This window comes from Bison bison, unplaced genomic scaffold (assembly GCF_000754665.1).
Source record: "Bison bison bison isolate TAMUID 2011002044 unplaced genomic scaffold, Bison_UMD1.0 scf7180017864160, whole genome shotgun sequence".
Classification (NCBI taxonomy): domain Eukaryota; kingdom Metazoa; phylum Chordata; class Mammalia; order Artiodactyla; family Bovidae; genus Bison; species Bison bison.
This window is the reverse complement of record NW_011494732.1, coordinates 3,548,426-3,566,056: the sequence shown is the minus strand read 5'-3', so window position 1 is coordinate 3,566,056 and position 17,631 is coordinate 3,548,426. Positions and strand designations below refer to the sequence as shown.

Sequence of the window (17,631 nt, the reverse complement as noted above, 5' to 3'; positions counted from 1 at the left end):
GTGAATCAGGCTCTATCGACACTGCCGTGTGACTTGTTGAACTTGGCGATCCTTCGGTTTGACAAAGAGGAATGTGGCAATTCATCTCATGCTTGACATTCTGCTGAATCGCAGTTTTAAACTGCACTTTGCCGTGTGTGTTTGTTTTCCAGAACAAATGGCTCCTTCTATGAGATCTTGCAAGTGGACTTTGGAGTGGACAACAGCAGTGGCCTGGCTGGTGCCCAGCAGATCACCTGGCAGGTGGAGTACCCCGTGGAGGACGCCCCGAGGGAGCTGGTCGTGTCCGAGATCTTCATCAGCCAGACCTCCTTTGTGGGCATCGTCCCACTTGCAATGGTGAGATGTCAGGCTTCAGAATCAGTGTCGCAAAGATGTTTTCTTTGAGGTCTTTTTTTTGGCCTCGCCATGTAATTTGTGGGATCTTAGTTCCCCCACCAGGGATCAAACCCAGCAGTGGCATCCCAGCAATGAAAGCCCCAAATCTTAACAACTGAACTGCCAGGGAATTCCCTGAGTACTTTTAATATTAAAAAAAAATGAGCATTTTGTAATCTGCTGTTTTCTATCCACCAGATGAAGCTGTTTGAACAAGGGAAATGCACTTAAATTATATTTTATTTACCCGCTTTCCGTAATGCCTCCCTAAAAACTATTCAAGGTTTGCTGCGTAAATCCCTTTTCTTTGTGGATGTTGTTGAACTGTGTCCTGGAGAACCTGTGTTTCTTTTTTTCTTTTTTTGTCTCATCCTATATCCATCTCAGGACCAAGTACTCCTGAGAGAACATGGTTGCATTGAAATCCATCAGGCGTGTGTGATGGGAACAGCCGCTCTGAGTCTATGCTGAGTGACCAGTTGACAGTGGCTGGTCAATTGCCTTGAGAGTTCCCACGTAGCTTAGGGATTGGCAAACTCTAAAATGTATATGGACAGAAAACCTTGTTGGAAACTGACCAGCTGAACCTGGATAGGGTCCCAGAGTCCATGAAACCATGTATGTTTCTGTTTCTGGCCTGGGGGTGACCAGCTTTCTCCTCTGAGCTTGGCCAAAGCTCAATTCATAACCAGGCTCAGGGGCTACATCTGAGAACAAGGTCATGGACAAGGTTCCAGAACCTTAAGAGATGGTGCTGGTGTGTCCCAGGGAATAAACGCCAGGAGCGCCATATTCCCAATACCCTTCCCCACACTGGAAATGTTCAAATGCATTCTGCACTGCTTTGACATTCCTGTCTAGAACCGAAGAGAGAGGCTCCACACTCAGTGATTTCAGGACATTCTGGGGGTGCTTCTGTCATCCATACTCAAGTTGGGTACCAGGGGTGAGATCCTTGCAGATAAAACCCTCTATCCTACAGTTAACTCTGCAACTCCCATATCTGTGTTCTTGACTCTTTTCTTTCCTCCAACACATGCTTGCCCCCATCTCCCCACATCCAATTCCTTCTCTTCCGTTCAACTGATAGAGAGATACCATCCCCAACCACAGTGACCAACTGGCTCTCCATCCCCTTGCTCATCACCCTCTGTCCACATCCTCACCCTCATCTATCTTCTTCATGGATATTACCAGTGTTTGAGATTTAGGATTCATCGTCTATCTTCCTCCCCAGAAGGAGAAATCCATGACGGTAGGCTTCTGGTCAGTTTTGTCCACAGCTGGGTCCCCAGTACCTAGAACAATGCCTGCGACACTTACTATTTGTTGAATGAAGGACTGAATCCCATGCTGTAATCTGAGCTACTGGGATCATCTAGTTCTTGAAGGCTAGATAGATGGGGATGATCTGCATCAGCCGTGATCTGCATTTTGTTGGAGGGCAGTCACCTGGGGAAATGCTAACTGTGCCTCTTTCCCTTCCCTTCTGCTTCCCTACCCTGCCTGCCTCCGCTTTCCCTTCCCTTCTCTTCTTTTCTTTATGAAAGCATGAGTTTTTTCTTTTCTCCCCCATCCCCCACTCCCCACCATGTCTCTCACTCTCTTTCACTTCTCTCTGATTTTCTGTCTAATTACCTAGCTTTGACCTTAGAGATTTCTTTTCAGGGGTGGCTTGGAGTTTAGGGCTGCAGCCCACCATTCCACTACAGTTCTTAAAACTAAAAAGCCCAGCTCTACTCATGCAGATAAAAAAACAAGTTATCTTTCAAAAAGGTTGGAATTAAAAATGAACACACTTGATGAGTTTCTAGGCAACTGGACACACAGGTTCAGCCTAGGAAAAAGCAAGAGATAATCAGACTCCTTTTTAGCCAAATTGACCTGAAACTGTATGCCAAGGCTTGGGCACAAATACTTCTTTATTTCAAACAATATTCATGTGTCTACTTTGTGTTCTGGTGAATGGTGATGAACAGATACACACAGTCTCAGCTCTCCAGGTCCTTGCATTCTAGGAGAGGAGAGTTCAGAGTACAAGAAACAAGTGCATTTGACCACTGCAGACAATGATGGAGAAATTTATGCTGGGTCATAGAATAAAGAGACAGGGATGGGAGTGGGCAGTGTCAAGTGGTCAAGAAGACGTCTGTCTAAGGATCTGATGCTTGCTCTGAGAACTAACCAACAAGAGGAACCAGCTATAGAAGGCTGTGGAGGAAGAGCATTGCAGGCAGAGGGAACAGTGTGCATCTTCACATGGAAATAAGCTTGTTTAACTTGAGGGACTCAAAGAAAGGCCAAGCCATGGGATACAGACAGCTGGGGAAAGGCACAGGAAAGAGATGAGCTTGGAGAGGAAGCCAGGGGCAGCTTTTCCAGGCCTTGGAAGTAACAGGTGACATTTCACGGGTCTTCCAGTGTCTAGTTCTCTGTGTCTATATTAGTCTCCTCTTGCTGCTATAGCAAATTACCATTAACAGACTGGCTTTGTGTGCATGTATCCCAAGTCGTTTCAATCCTGTGTGACTCTGCGACCCCATGGACTGTAACCTGCCAGGCTCCTCTGTCCATGGAATTTCCCAGGGAAGAATACTGGAGCGGGTTGCTGAACCCTCCTCCAGGGATGTTCCCCACTCAGGGATTAAACCCACATCTCTTACGTCTCCTGCGCTGGCAGTCGGGTTCTTTACTACTAGAGCCACCTGGAAAGCCCAGAGTGCTTTGAACAACACAAATGTATCTTACAATTCTGGAGGTCAGAAGTCTGAGATGGGTCTGCAGGACAAAATCAAGGTGTCAGCAGAGCTGCATTATTTTGGAAGCTCTAAGAATCTGTTCTTTGCCCTTTCCAGCTTCTGGAGGTGCTCACGGTACTTAGCCCACATCACTCTGGGCTCTGCTTCCATCATACATCTCTTTCTCTGACTCAGACCCTGCTGCCTCCCTCTTCTAAGGGCTGATTACATGGGGCCACCTGAACAATGCAGGACACTCTCCCCATCTCAGGATCCTTACGTCAATGGCATCTTCAAAGCCCCTTCATCATGTAAGGTCACATATTCACAGGTTCTGGGATCAGGACGCAGACATATTTGCGGGGAAAGGTATTGACCTATTAGATGCATTAATTCATTAGACAGCAACCTTATAAGAAATGTGCTATTATCGCATCGTGTGGATAAGGACACTGAGGAACAGTAATAATAAATAAGTTGCCAAAAGGTGCGCACCTAGTTGTGCTGTGGAGCTGGGTTTGTGTGTTTGTGTGTATTTGTGGCACATCTTTGAAAAGACTCCCCAGGCTCCATGCCCATCTTAGACTTGGACCAGGAAGATATCGATGATGGTCATAATGGGCAGGGGGTTGGGCTCCTTTTCGTCAGCGACAACGCAGACTTCCTAATCCCTGTTTCACAGGCGACAGAGTTTCAAATTGATCTGAGTGGATGGCACGCTCGGTTACCTGAGGGCCACTCAGTGTCAAGCAATGCAGTGGTTAGAACACAGTCTCTGGATCTGGGTTCAGATCCTGCCTCTGACACTTAGCAACCACGTGACCTCGGGAGAATGACTTAAGTGTTCTGTGGTGACTCGGTTTCCCCATCAGGAACCTGGCCCAGGATTGTGGTGATGTCACATGTGGGAATTTCTCAGAATAGAGCCTGGTGTCATATTAGTCATCAGAAATAGAAGTGGTGGCAGTTAGCTTAGAAGAGTAGCTCGCACAGTGAAGGACGGAAGGGATTTCTGGCCCCATGGTATTTTGAGGTCATTGGATTAGACAGAACACCAGTGTGATGTGTAGAGATTAGTTATCATAATGGGAGAGGGTAGAGTGGCGGGGCGGGGGGCATGTCAGGGGAAGCCCAGGCTGGTGAACATTTTGACTTCAGCTTGCCCATGGGAAGCTACATTTCTGAAAGATATGCTTTTCTTTCTTTTTTTCCTGATTCTTGCTCACCACCCCCCTGCCCCCACTGCCACACACACACACACACACACACACACACTCACACACAGGACAGAGGCATGTGAAACCATTTTAATATATGATTTGTTGGCACTCTGCTCCCTTGACATCAGGGTTCAGGCTGCTGCTCCAATGACTGCAGTTCACTCCACTTGCCTTGTTGAAACTCCAAGGACTCCGTACGCTCTTATTTTCCTGGGATGACTGTCCTGAAGGCACCAACCACTTGGAGACTTTAATCCCCTGAAGCTCCTGCTTTCTCTCATGGAGTGTCTCTTGCCCTCCCTCTGCAGCTGTTTTTCTCCTTTGCTCATTTGCTTGCATGTGGCCTAGGGTTCAGAGGGGACAGCCTTTGTCTTGGGAGTTTCCAGCCCTGAGCCAGCTCTAAGGAGAGATGGTTCACCCCAGGGAAGGTCCAGCAGGCATCTTTGGGGCTCTTGGGGTCCCAGGCCTCCTGCCAGGGGGCCTTAAGTAATTAAGTCATGAGCGTAACTCAGAAAGCTTTGAAGGCTTATCAATAAGGTTTTTTCTGGTCCCTTGTCTTGTTTTATTTAAAATTTAAAAGGAAAATCTAAAGAGGGCTTGAATGCATCCTCCTAAAACCTTACAGATAAGGCCACAATTCCAACCCTCTTCCCTGAATGAACTATGTTTTATCATTTTATTTTTCTCATTCAAGACTTTGTATCTACCTTCGTACACAGATACCTGGCTGCAGAAAGCAAATGATTTTTTTTTTTTTCGCATGGCTATGTTGGAAAACAAAGGGCATTGCATTGAGTATCACATTCTTTACAGCCAACAATATGTCTTGGAGGCTTTTTCGTACCCAGATGAATAGAGCTGCCTCATTCATTAAAAAAAATTACTCTATAATATTCTGCTGTGGGCTTATCCATAGTCTATTTCCCTACTGGTAAATATTTAGGTGGTTTCTATTTCTTTCTTTCTCTCTCTCTCATGTTTTTTTTTTTTTTTTGCGGGGGCTGGGGGTGGTGGCGAGAGGAGGTTACCACCATGCCTCTTGTAAAAATTCCATCTGGTTTGGAGGTAGAAGGTGGGTTTTATATCATGTGCCAAATGGCAGTGGCTGTTAGAAGCAGGAATGAGGATGGTGATCAGTCAGTAGTGTGTTTTGCAAGCTACATTAGTTTTCTGAGGCTGCCATGAAGAATTACCACCAACTGGATGGCTTAAAACAACAGGGATGGATTCTCTCATAGTTCTGGAGGCCAGAGCCCCAAACCCAAGTTGTCAGCCAGGCCCGGCTACCTCTGATGGCTTGAAGATTCTTGGTTCTTCCTGGCCTTCCAGCTTTAGGCGTTCCTTAGCTTGGGGCCGCATCACTCCCTTCTCAGCCTCTGTGTGTGTGTCAGCATCTCTGCATGTCCCTTCCTTATAAGGACCCCAGTCATGGCATTTGAGTCCACCCTCAACCAGTATACCAGGCTTCCTGGGTAGCTTAGCTGGTAAAGAGTCTGCCTGCAATGCGGGAGACCCTGGTTCAATTCCTTGGTTGGGAAGATCTGCTGGAGAAGGGATAGGCTACCCACTCCAATAGTCTTGGGCTTCCCTGGTGGCGCAGATGGTAAAGAATCCACCTGCAGTGTGGGAGACCTGGGTTCGATCCCTGGGTTGGGAAGATCCCCTGGAGAAGGGAACGGCTACCCACTCCAGTATTCTGGCCTAGAGAATTACATAGACTGTATAGTCCATGGGGTCGCAAAGAGTCAGACATGACTGAGCGACTTTCACCACTTTCATCCAGTATAACCTCATCTAACTAATTATATCTGCACAGACCTTCTTTCCAAATAAGGTCACAGTCTGAGATTTCAGTGGACATGAATTGGGGCAGGGGGCACTATTTAGCCCACTATGGGGCAGGAAGAGGGAGGGGTGCATATATGCCACGGACTTGTCCACTAAGATCTGGATGGGATTTGGGGCAGCTTCGTCCTACACCTTCAACATCTTCAGTGAGATTGGACGTTCTGGATAATAACTCTAAAAGCTATCAGGTCCTTAGTCATTGACTCAGCCACAAAGTGTTCACATTCAATAGTGTTGATTAGACTTCATTTCCCAGGACTAGAAAGAGAGTCCAGTACCTTTGAAAGGTATTTTTGTGGAAGCCTGACTTCAAAAGTCCATCCAGAAGACCGGAGTCCCCCTTCTTCTACCAAAACAAATCTGTCAGTATAATTACTTGTTGGAGATTGCATAGAACACCTTGCTGTGGGAATCCAGAATAAACCTGACTCAGCTCTGTCTTTGAGCCTTTCTGATATATAAGAAAGAACAGGATGGTCGGGAAACAGCCATTCCTGGTTATATAGACACAGTTTCACCTGACTGATCCAACATGTTCACAGCTGAAAGGAGTAATTTTAAATTGTCCAGCTGAAGGTTTGTCCAGTGGATGTACTTTACAAATGACCAGAAATAACCATCTCGGTCGGATAAGACTGAAGCCACTCACTTTGTAGTGCCGCCATATGCATCTGTCTAAACTGTGGGATGCAGGTCAACTCCCCACAGCCAAGCATGTGATGCCAATGAGCCTGTTCAGAGAACCTATCTCCGAAATGGCCCCATAGCTGGATGGAGATGTTCTACCATTTCCTAACTGACTTAAAAAATAACAATATAAAAAGATTTGTTCTTGAAGAATGATAAGGAGTCAGCAAACTGGAAAAGGAGAAGGAAGAAACCCATTAAGATATTTGGTTCCTTTGACCTGTGTCTTTTTTGGCGGAACTTTGCTGCCGTACACTACCTGAAGATGAACAGGAGAAACAGACCCAAGAAGTAAGTCCAGGAAAGAAACTGGTGACTGTCAGTTGAAGGAACAAAGTGATAGAAGTCTGGGTGTTTCTGTTGCAGAAATGTGACATGACAAATTTCTAAGGCTGCGTCAATACCATGAATATTTATGACCTATCTCACCAAAAACGTCTGTCGGCCACGGCCAGCGCATTCATCAAAGATTCCTGCTTGGGAATTGCTCTGTTTTGTTGGGTAACGAGCCCTGAATGACAAAATTGAGAGCAATTAAGTGAAGGGTTTGTGCTTCTGTTTTACATGCCCTTAGAGGTGGTAAAATCATCAAAAGGCTGTATTCTGAAGAAGTAAATTTCTTTTGGAAAAAACTTCTTTTCCTGTTGGTGGATGAACTGGATTATTTATCAAAATGTGGGGTTGGGGATATGCAGGCATTTGTGGGTACTGACTTCCAGGGGCCACCTCTGAGGCTCTTGTTTGGCAATGACAAACCAGAATCCTTACAAACCAAAAGACTTTGCCTGCCTCTGTCCTGGTCAGTGAAGGGACAGCCCCTTCTCCGCAGCTGGGGAAATGTGTAGGCGTGAATACTTTGGCCACCTGATGTGAAGACCTGACTCATTTGAAAAGATCCTGATGCTGGGAAAGATTGAAGGCAGTTGAAGAAGGGGACGACAGAGGATGAGATAGTTGGATGGCATCACTGACTCGATGGACATGAGTTGGGTAAATGCTGGGAGTTGGTGGTGGACAGGGAGGCCTGGTGTGCTGCAGTCCATGGGGTCACAAAGAGTCAGACACTACTGAGTGACTGAACTGAACTGTGTGCTTGAGAAACGTCAGAGTGCCACAACTAAAATCTAACCTGCCATTTACTTAAGCTTTGTGACCTCAGCCTGCCTTTGGCACCTCAGTCATTCTGTCTGTAAGATCAGATCAGATCAGATCAGTCGCTCAGTCGTGTCCAACTCTTTGCGACCCCATGAATCGAAGCATGCCAGGCCTCCCTGTCCATCACCAACTCCCGGAGTTCACTCCGACTCATGTCCATCGAGTCAGTGATGCCATCCAGCCATCTCATCCTCTGTCGTCACCTTCTCCTCCTGCCCCCATTCCCTCCCAGCATCAGAGTCTTTTCCAATGAGTCAACTCCTCTCATGACTGTAAAAGGGCTACTAAAACTCTCACTAGGGCAACCTCAACAGGTTACTTTGAGGATTCAATAAGGCAACATTATATTCAGTTTTTATTACAAAGTAAGAATATGATAGATGTCATCAGCTTATTTTCATTAGAATTCCATCGTGCTTAAACAGGAGACACTTAAGAATAGTGATGAAATTAAAATATTTCCTAACAGGGTGGCACTAACCACTGCCCCATGGGCATGGATGCAGCCTCTAAGTAATTGTTGTAGCCTCTCCCCTCCCCTCAGGGCATACCAGCTGTACATAAAGTCTTCCTGAGAGAAAGGGCAAGTTAAAGTTGCCGTTTTGCATAGTGTACTGCAGAGTCCAGCACACCGTTTCCTAAATCGCTTTATTTTTGCAAACCGCCAAGATGGCGTTTTTGATTGACTTGAATTTTTTTCCGAGGAGAGGGGATCACGGGCGGCAGTCCCCGGGGTGCCCACTAGATGGAGCTCACAGACCAACCAGCTCGTGACCACGCAAGCCCTGCGCTCCCCTCCCCCAGGCTCCCTGAACCCCTGCCCCTCTGGCCCAGTGTTCACCCCTGTCAGCCGATGGCTTCATCCGGCCGTTTGTTCACCTCGGAGCCCCGGTTGGCTTCAACTGTGAGAAATGTAGGTCCCCACTTCGGCCCTACCCAGCGCTCAGCACCGCACCTGGTGCACACCTGGTCCACAGCATCCGGCCTCTTGGAAAGGTGCCGCCTCCCCGCCAGCACCACTGCCTGCCCTGCGGCTGAATGAAGCCTGCGTGTGACTTCTTTTTATGAGAGGTTTTACTATTTTACTTTTAAATAATATATATTCAATAAGTGTTAAAACAGAAAAAAGGGCAAATCCCAGCGCCCCCTGTATGACATCAGTGATATTAGAGAATCATCATTCCAGACGGGTCACATCCACGAATCCACAGCCAGAGGAATGGCTGGCGGATAAACAGTGATTGGACCCCATATTTTATAACAACAAAATCCTACTCTAGGCTGTATTTTATTTGTGAAAGTGTTAAATTCCTTTTTATTTATAGATGCAAGAAGACAAAGCAGTAGACTCCTTGTATTTCATAAAACAAACAAGAAAAAAAATTAGCTGACCAGAAATTTTTATTTTTAAAATACCTTGGTAATTTAAGAAAGGTTTGTAGAAGAAAACATACCAAGGCTTGGAACTATTATTATCATTATTATTAGTATTACTAAAAATGCTACTTGTCATCTCCACCGTCATCACCACACCACCTCTGTTTCTTCCACAACACAATTTTAGCCAGTGATGTCAACTCTTTAATTGGAAAGTAGAAGGAATAACTCTCTGAGATTTCTTGCCATTTCCCCATCTGGATATTATTGGTTTTGTAAGTTTTACATTGTTAACGTCTGTAACGGTGATAACCTTTGTGAAGCCTGGTTCCTGTTTGTCTCCTTTGTTAATTCTGATGCTGGGAAGCCAGTCTTGCTTGCTTCATCTTTCACCCCAGCCATCTGCTTCTTTCCATCCTCAGAGATGGTGCGGGTCCATTATCTGCTGATGGCCTTTTTCTGTTATTGCTGTGGACTGCAATGTTTTATTCCTTTATTCCCATTTTAATGCGATCTAGAGGATAAATCTAGTCTGATGGTCCGTCCACCATAATCCCAACATTCTTTAGAAACTGTAGGACGCGGTTCAGATTTAAGGGGTAGGTTGTCAGTCATTCCTTCACACACCTGCCAGAGTCCTGTGTGCCAGGCACTGGGGAGGGAGCTGGGACGGATAAGGGAGACAGTTCTTAGCACTGGTGATGTCAGCAAAGGCTTTCTGGCCAAGAACAGAAACGTGTGTGTTTGTGTGAAATTGCTTTAACAAAAGACAAAATATTCTATCCTGCAATGAAAGACCAAGTTAAAATCCTGACATCCTCGGGTGGAGTAATTGTGCTTTTATTGATTTAGACTCAGCAGGAGAAGCTGGTGGTTCTTTTCTGAGAAAAGGAGCGTGGCATTGAGAGAAGACCAGGGGATGGGGCGCTGTGGACCTCAGGCCACCAATCCCTCTGACCCCCTCTTCCATTTTTCCAGAACAAGCATTGACCCTGGGAGATGCCCACCCTTGGCTGGTGAAGGTTATGAGGTCCTGCTCTCTCTGCAGGAGGGGAGCTCGCTGATGGAGTCAGCCTCAGGGACTGTCCTATCCAGAGAAATCGGACTGGATGGAAGGCAGTCTAGTTTGGAGAGGGCTGCACTCCACCTGGGATTCATGTCCATCTCCGAGCTCCCTGTGGTCCCCTAGGGCTACCCAGAGATCCCATCAGAGAGACAGCTGTGCGGGGAGTTGGGGGTGTCCACACAGGACGAGCTGCCCTGCTTCTGCCTCCATGTGGTGTGCTGGCCCCCGACCTTCTGTTCCTCTGGCCCTGGAGGAGAGAAGAAACAGGAACGTGAGGTGGGGCTGACGCTGCCACGTCTTCCTTGGGGTGGTGATGGGCCGCCACCCAGGTGGTTACATGTCAGAGCCAAAGAGAAGTGGCTGGTAATGAAAAGACATTGTCCCCAGGGAGAAGGCCTTCAGTCTGCATCTCCCAGATGAATGGGGACAGGGAAAGAGCAAGAGTCATGGCCAGGAACTCGCCCAGGCCCAGGCTCCACGGGCTCTTTGGGATCATCAGCCTCCTGAGGACAGGCACACAGTCACACGTTTATAAAACTCCATGGTACCTGCAACAGTGCTTCCGATGCCACAGGTCAGGGAGCTTGACATCAGTTCCTGCAGGACTGTGTTCACACGTGAATGGATGGGCAGTGGGTGTGAGAGCAAAGAGGGGGATGGGGACAGGAGAACGGGGCTCATTCCTCCCATCTCCCTCACCCTAATCCCCAAAGTGCAGTGGGATTGGGCTTGAACCAGTTGGATTATGATCTTTACATCTGAAGGAAAGACCCTGATATCAGTAGACTAGGCGTTAGTGATAAAACCCAGAGGGGAAAATTGAAACAAGGCAAACAGAAACAAAGAACAGGATCTCAGAAAGAAGCCTGCACTCTCATGTACACTGTGGCACTGTTCACAGTATCCAAGACTGGAAACAAATGTCTCTTGACAGAAGAATGGATAAAGTGGTGTGCACGTGCAATGGAATATTTTTTAATAGCCTTAAAAAAGAAGGAAATTTTGTCATATGCAATGACAAGGATGAATCAGGAGGACATGATGTGAAGTAAAATAAGCTGTTCACAGAAAGACAAATAATGCATGATCCTGCTTAGATGAGAAATCTATAATAGCCAACCTCTTAGACACGGGGAGTAGAATGGTAGTTGCCAGGGGCTGGAGGGAGGAGGAAATGGGATATTACTACTTAGGGGGCTTCTGAGGTGGCTCAGTGGCTCCACCTGCCAATGCAGGAGACTCAGGAGAGTTTGATCTCTGGGTTGGGAAGATCCCCTGGAGTAGGAAATGGCAACCCACTGGAAAATTCCATGGACAGAAGAGCCTACATGGGCTACAGCCCATGCGGTCAAAAAGAGTTGGACAGAACTGAGCATGCATGCATGCAGGCAGGCAGTTAACAGATATAAAGTTTAGTTACTCAAAATGAACAAGTTCTGAAGATCTGCTGTGCAGTTATTGCAGAGGTTAGGCCGGATGGAATGGGGCATACACCAGGAACAGTGCTGAGACATTATCAAGGAGCGGAATTGCAAGTGTCCTTTTTGTTGGGGAGCCCTCAAGCTAATTCCTTCTGTTGCCCTGCGAGAAAACAGTTTGAGGACTCTGGAATTCCTCACGAGTTAGGAATAAAGTATGGACAAGCAGCTACATTTGTCATTACCCAACATCCCCTTTAAAGTTGCCTCTACATAATGGGAAATGGTTAGTCCCAGGGAAGTTTCTCAGAAGACATGATTGGGTATCAGCTATATTTGAAAACATCATTGCATTAAGACTTTGTCCGCTGCTGTGATGTATTGTTTATCATCGTGGAGATTAATTATGCTTGTTGTGACAATAAGCAATGTGTTGAAACAGCTGTCAGGTGTTTTCTGGGTTAATCTCTGGAATTAATGAGGGCTATTGACTCTCAGCGAATCTGCCTCCTGGCTCTGTGGACCCCCCTACACTCTTAGGTTTCAGCCTGCCTTTCAGGTCCCACTTCTGTGCGAGTCAAACAGTTCTTGGAGAGCTTTCTTGTACATGGCACAGGCATTATAGATAGGAGCTAATTGTGCTTGTTCCTGCTCACTGAGGTGAGAAGGTGGGAAACAGGTCAGCAACAGCCCTCCTTGACAATGGGTTTCTGCCCTGTGCTCAATGGGGACATGGCCCAGAGCTTTCTATAATCCCTCAGGAACACTTGGTCACTCTATTATGCTGATCTAAAGATCCCAGAGACGATGGAAGGTCTTCAGCACTGGCCTGGGAGACACATTTTACTTTTTAGTTCATTCCTATTTTGCTGTGTGATGTTAAGCACATTCCTTAACATCTCTGTTTTCATCTCCTTTCTTAAAAATTCAGATTCTGCTGAAATGAACTAGTGTAACCATTTAGGAAACCTTTTCCGATAGGTCCGTTTCACTCATCTTAGACTCTTTTAACAATTTTTATTGGAGTGTAGTTGCTTTGCAATGTTCTGTTAGTTTCTGCTGTACAGCAAAGTGAATCAGCTATACATATACACACATTCCCTCTTTTTTGGATTTTCTTCCCATTTAGGTCACCACAGGGCATTGAGTAGAGTTCTCTGGGTTCTCATGAGTTATCTGTTTTATACAGTGTATATATGTCAATCCCAATCTTCTAATTTCCCCTTCCTCCTTTAGCACCTTGGTATCCACACATTTGTTCTCTACATCTGTGTCTCTATTTCTGCTTTGCAAACAGATTCATCTGTACCATTTTTCTAGACTCCACATATATGTCTTACTATATGATATTTGTTTTTATAGTTCTGACTTACTTCACTCTACATGACAGTATCTAGGTCTATCCACGTCTCTGCAAATGACACAATTTTGTTCCTTTTAATGGCTGAGTAGTATTCTATTGTATATATGTACCACATCCTTTTTATCCATTAATCTATTGAGGGACATTTAGGTTGCCTCCATATCCTGGCTATTGTAAGTAGTGCTACAGTGCACACTGGGGTGCACATATCTTTTGGAATTATAGTTTTCTCTGAGAATATGCCCAGGAGTGATCATAGATTTAGAACACCCAGAATAGGGAAAGTTAACATCATAAATGGTATCATATTGTTATATTAAGAGATAAAGGGAAATTCAGAGTACAAAGGCTCCTGAACCTTCAAGAACATTTAGCAAGCCCTATGCCAGTTTTCATTTTGTTGCCCATCAGCTCCTACTCTGACCTTCTCTGCCTGCTTTGGCCTCTTGGAGCTGGACTGTGCAAACATTTTTGCCTTTGTCAGATGGTGTAATATTGGGCTTTTCCAGAAGTGGCCACTGGAGAGACAGGGCAAGATGTACCAGGGGACAGGGCTTTCTAACTACGATATAGTCTTGTTTCCATCCCCTGGTACAGCTCCCAGCATCATGCAAAGACCCTGCGATGCTCACTGTCCAGGGAGTTTCACTGACTCACAGGGGGGTGATTTCCTGCTCACCTACTGGGGTGGCCTTACCCATGGCACTCAGTACAGTCTCCACCGGCCAGTGGGCTGCAGCACACCCTCTGCAGTGTCTGAATCTCAGCCTCGGAGACTTGGGGAGGGGGTGCTCTTCATGTTTTACCCTTTCTTGGACACCCTCCCTGAGATCTAGAGCTGGTCTCTAGGGCTGACATCTGCCTTCTTATGTTCTCTAGAGTTCTTTTTTTTTAGTTACCCACCTTTCGTTAGTTAAAAATCCCCATTGGGAGGGAAATTTGAAGAATAGATACAAGTGTTTGTATGGCTGAGTCCCCTTGCTGTCCGCTTGAAACCATCACAACATTGTTAACAGGCTATGTGCAGGCGTGCTAAGTCGCTTCAGTCGTGTTCGACTCTTTCCAACCCCATGGACTGTAGCCAGCCAGGGTCCTCTCCCCCTGGGGATTCTCCAGGCAAGAATACTGGGGTGGGTTACCATGCCCTCCTCCAGGGGTCTTCCCGACCCAGGGATCAAACCCACGTCTCTTATGTCTCCTGCAATGGCAGAGGGTTCTTTACCACTAGCACCATTGGGAAACACCCTAACAGGCTTTTCCATCTTAAATTTCTCCTGATCAAATGACTGATGTTTCTGTCTCCTGACTGGACTCTGATTGATATATTACCATATATGGTTAGGTGTTCACATCAGGGTTTCTCAGGTGGCTCAGTGGGGAAGAATCCGCCTGCCACTTCAGGAAACATGGGTTCAGTCCCTAGGTTGGAAAGATCCCCTGGAAGAGGACATGGCAACCCATTCCACTATTCTTGCCTGGGAATTCCCTTGGACAGAGGAGCCTGGCGGGCTACAGTCCATGGGGTCGCAAAGAGTTGGGTATAGTTGCTGACTAAACAGGAACAACATTAACACCAAGAGACATTAATTTTTATTTCCCATAACCAATTCTTATTTGATTGATCATGTTTAAATATGTTTCCACAGGATCCTTTTAGGCTACCTTTTCAGTGAATGAAAGCCTGATTATCTTTAAGCTTTACTAGAGTATAACATACACCAAAAACTAATCACACCATTTCTTTTTCATATACTTAATGATTTAGACTGAAGATTCTTACTCTTTTAGTTTTGAAATCACATGGGGAGCTAGTTTTTTAAGTTATTTATTTGTATGTGTGTTCTCAGTTGCTTCAGTCATGTTCAGCTCTTTGCAGTCCCTATGAACTGTAGCCCACCATGCTCCTCTGTCCATGGGATTCTCCAGGCAAGAATACTGGAGTGGGTAGCCATGCCCTTCTCCAGGGGATCTTCCCGACCCAGGGATTGAACCCACGTCTCTTATGTCACTTGTATTGACAGGCGGATTCTTTACCACTAGCGCCACCTGGAAAACCCCCCAAATTTTTTATTGAAGTTTTTTTTTCGGCTGAGCTGGGTCTTTGTTGCTGCGTGAGGGCTTCTCTTATTGCAGAGCACAGGCTGTAGGGGACATGGGCTCAGTAGTTGTAACGCACAAGCTTAGTTGCCGTGGTACGTGAAATCTTTCTGGGCCAGCGATCGAACCTGTGCCCCTGCATTGGCATGTGGATTGTTAACCACTGGACCACCAGGGAAGCCCAGGGAGCTACTTTAAAATGTGGATTCTTAGGCCTCACACCTAGAGGCTGAGTTACTCTGATTTATCATTATATGGCCTTTCTGTGTACATTTTCCACCCTTAATCCTTAAAACCATCCTGTTAAATGCCTTGATCTCATTTTACTGCTTTATGGCTCAGAGATGTATATTGTAGCAGATGAAGGGTTGGGTTGGGGTCAGAAACCAACCCCTGGGTTTTTGATCCAAGAGCGTATTTCCTTTCCTCTAAACTGCTTTTCTAGCACAGAATGAAACCTCTTTTCTGTGTCTTTCATATAAGTGATCAGGGAATTGAGTCAGGCAAATAATTTCACTTTTCACAATATTTTTTCTCATCGAAGAGAATTCATGAAACAGAGACACTTATAAAGAAGAAAATAAAATCATCTTTTTTCCCTATTGCCTACAGGCGTGTTGTGACACATCTAATTCTAGTTTCTTTTCTGTGTATCTATGTAGTCTTTAACAAGAGATGATCATATTTTACTTTTTACCCTTTCCATTTTTAAAAAAAATTTTATAGTTGGACTGGTTTGCTGCTGTTGTGTAATAAAGTCCCCTAGAATTTAGTGGCTTAAAACCACAGTCATTTAGGGTCACTCATATAGTGGCTGGACAGCTGTGGTGATTGGGCTTGGGGGGGACAGTTCAGCTGGGGTGGTTTCAGGGGGTACCTCTGGGCCATGTGTCTCATCCTTCTCCTGGGACCAGCCTGAAGTGAAGTGAAGTGAAGTGAAGTTGCTCAGTCGTGTCCGACTCTTTGCGACCCCATGGACTGTAACCTACCAGGCTCCTCCATCCCTGGGATTCTCCAGGCAGGAATACTGGAGTGGGTTGCCATTTCCTTCTCCAGGAGATCTTCCCAACCCAGGGATCGAACCTGGGTCTCCCGTATTGCAGGCAGACGCTCTACCATCTGAGCCACCAGGGAAGTCTAGCTCTAGGGACCAGCCTAGCTCTGTTCTATTCATGGCCACAGTGGACACAGGAGGGCAAGCTGACTTAGCCATAAAGAAAGAGTGCCGTTTGCTGCAATAGGCATGGACTTAGAGATTACCGTACTAAATGAAGTAAATCAGACAAAAGACAAGATGTTGCTTCTTTGTGCAATCTAAAATACGACATAAATGAACTTACCTACAAAGCAGAAACGGACGCACAGTCTTCAAAGACACACTTGTGGTTGCAAAGGGGGAGGAGGGGTGGGGAGGGATAGATTGGGAGTTTGGGATTAGCGGATGCAAATTGGTACATAGAGGATGGATAAAGAACTAGGTCCTACTGTGTGGCACAGGGAACTATATCCAGTATCCTGTGATAAAGCATAGTGGAGAAGAATATGAAAAGGAATGTATAAATGTAAGACTGAACCACTGTGCTGTACAGCAGAAATTAACACAACGTTGTAAATCAACTATATTTCAATAAAATCATAATAAAATAGAGGACAAGCAGAAATAAATGCAGTGCCTTGCAGCCTGGGCTGAGAACCGGAACATTGTTTCTTCTGCCTCCTTGCCACAGAAGGACAAATGATTTTCTTTTCTGCCTCTCGCTCCAGTCTCCTACATGCGAAGGAGAAATAACCTCTCAATTTCTCGTGAATTCCTCTCAGTAATAGCTCCTGTCACTTTGCATTATCTATGTATACTCAAGCTCATTTAAAACACCATCTGATAAAATAACCTGTATAATTTTCTTCACAGATGACTATGAGCAAAAAAATAATGAGTCCTTTATTAGATCATAGTACTCTATTTGATGCGGGCTCTAAGCTCCCGATGAAAATGTTGAATAGCTTCAACTTCCCACAGAAATGGAAATGAAGAGAAGAATCCAGTCTGGGTTAAAGCCAGTGACTGGACTCTGGAGGTTCAGTGGTCTCCTGGGTGGACTGGATTTTTTTTCTCAGCAGAGATGGAGGGAGGGGTCATTTAGACTGAGATTTGATGAGGGTAAATGTGGCCCCACCTTTTGTCTGGCTCCTTTTTAAAAAAAAAATTATTTATTTTATTTGGCTGTGCCAGACCCTAGTAGTGACATGTGGGATCTTTGATCTTCGTGAGGCATCCAGGAGTTTG

At 45.7% G+C, this 17,631-nt stretch overlaps 1 protein-coding gene across 1 annotated transcript in view; it reads left to right on the top strand.

The window, feature by feature from the left end:
* TMEM132B (transmembrane protein 132B) overlaps positions 1 to 17,631 on the top strand; it is a 226,281-nt gene that overhangs the window by 145,508 nt on the left and 63,142 nt on the right. The window contains 1 exon segment of the mRNA XM_010841407.1: positions 153 to 339. Coding sequence (XP_010839709.1) covers positions 153 to 339 — 187 coding nt within the window.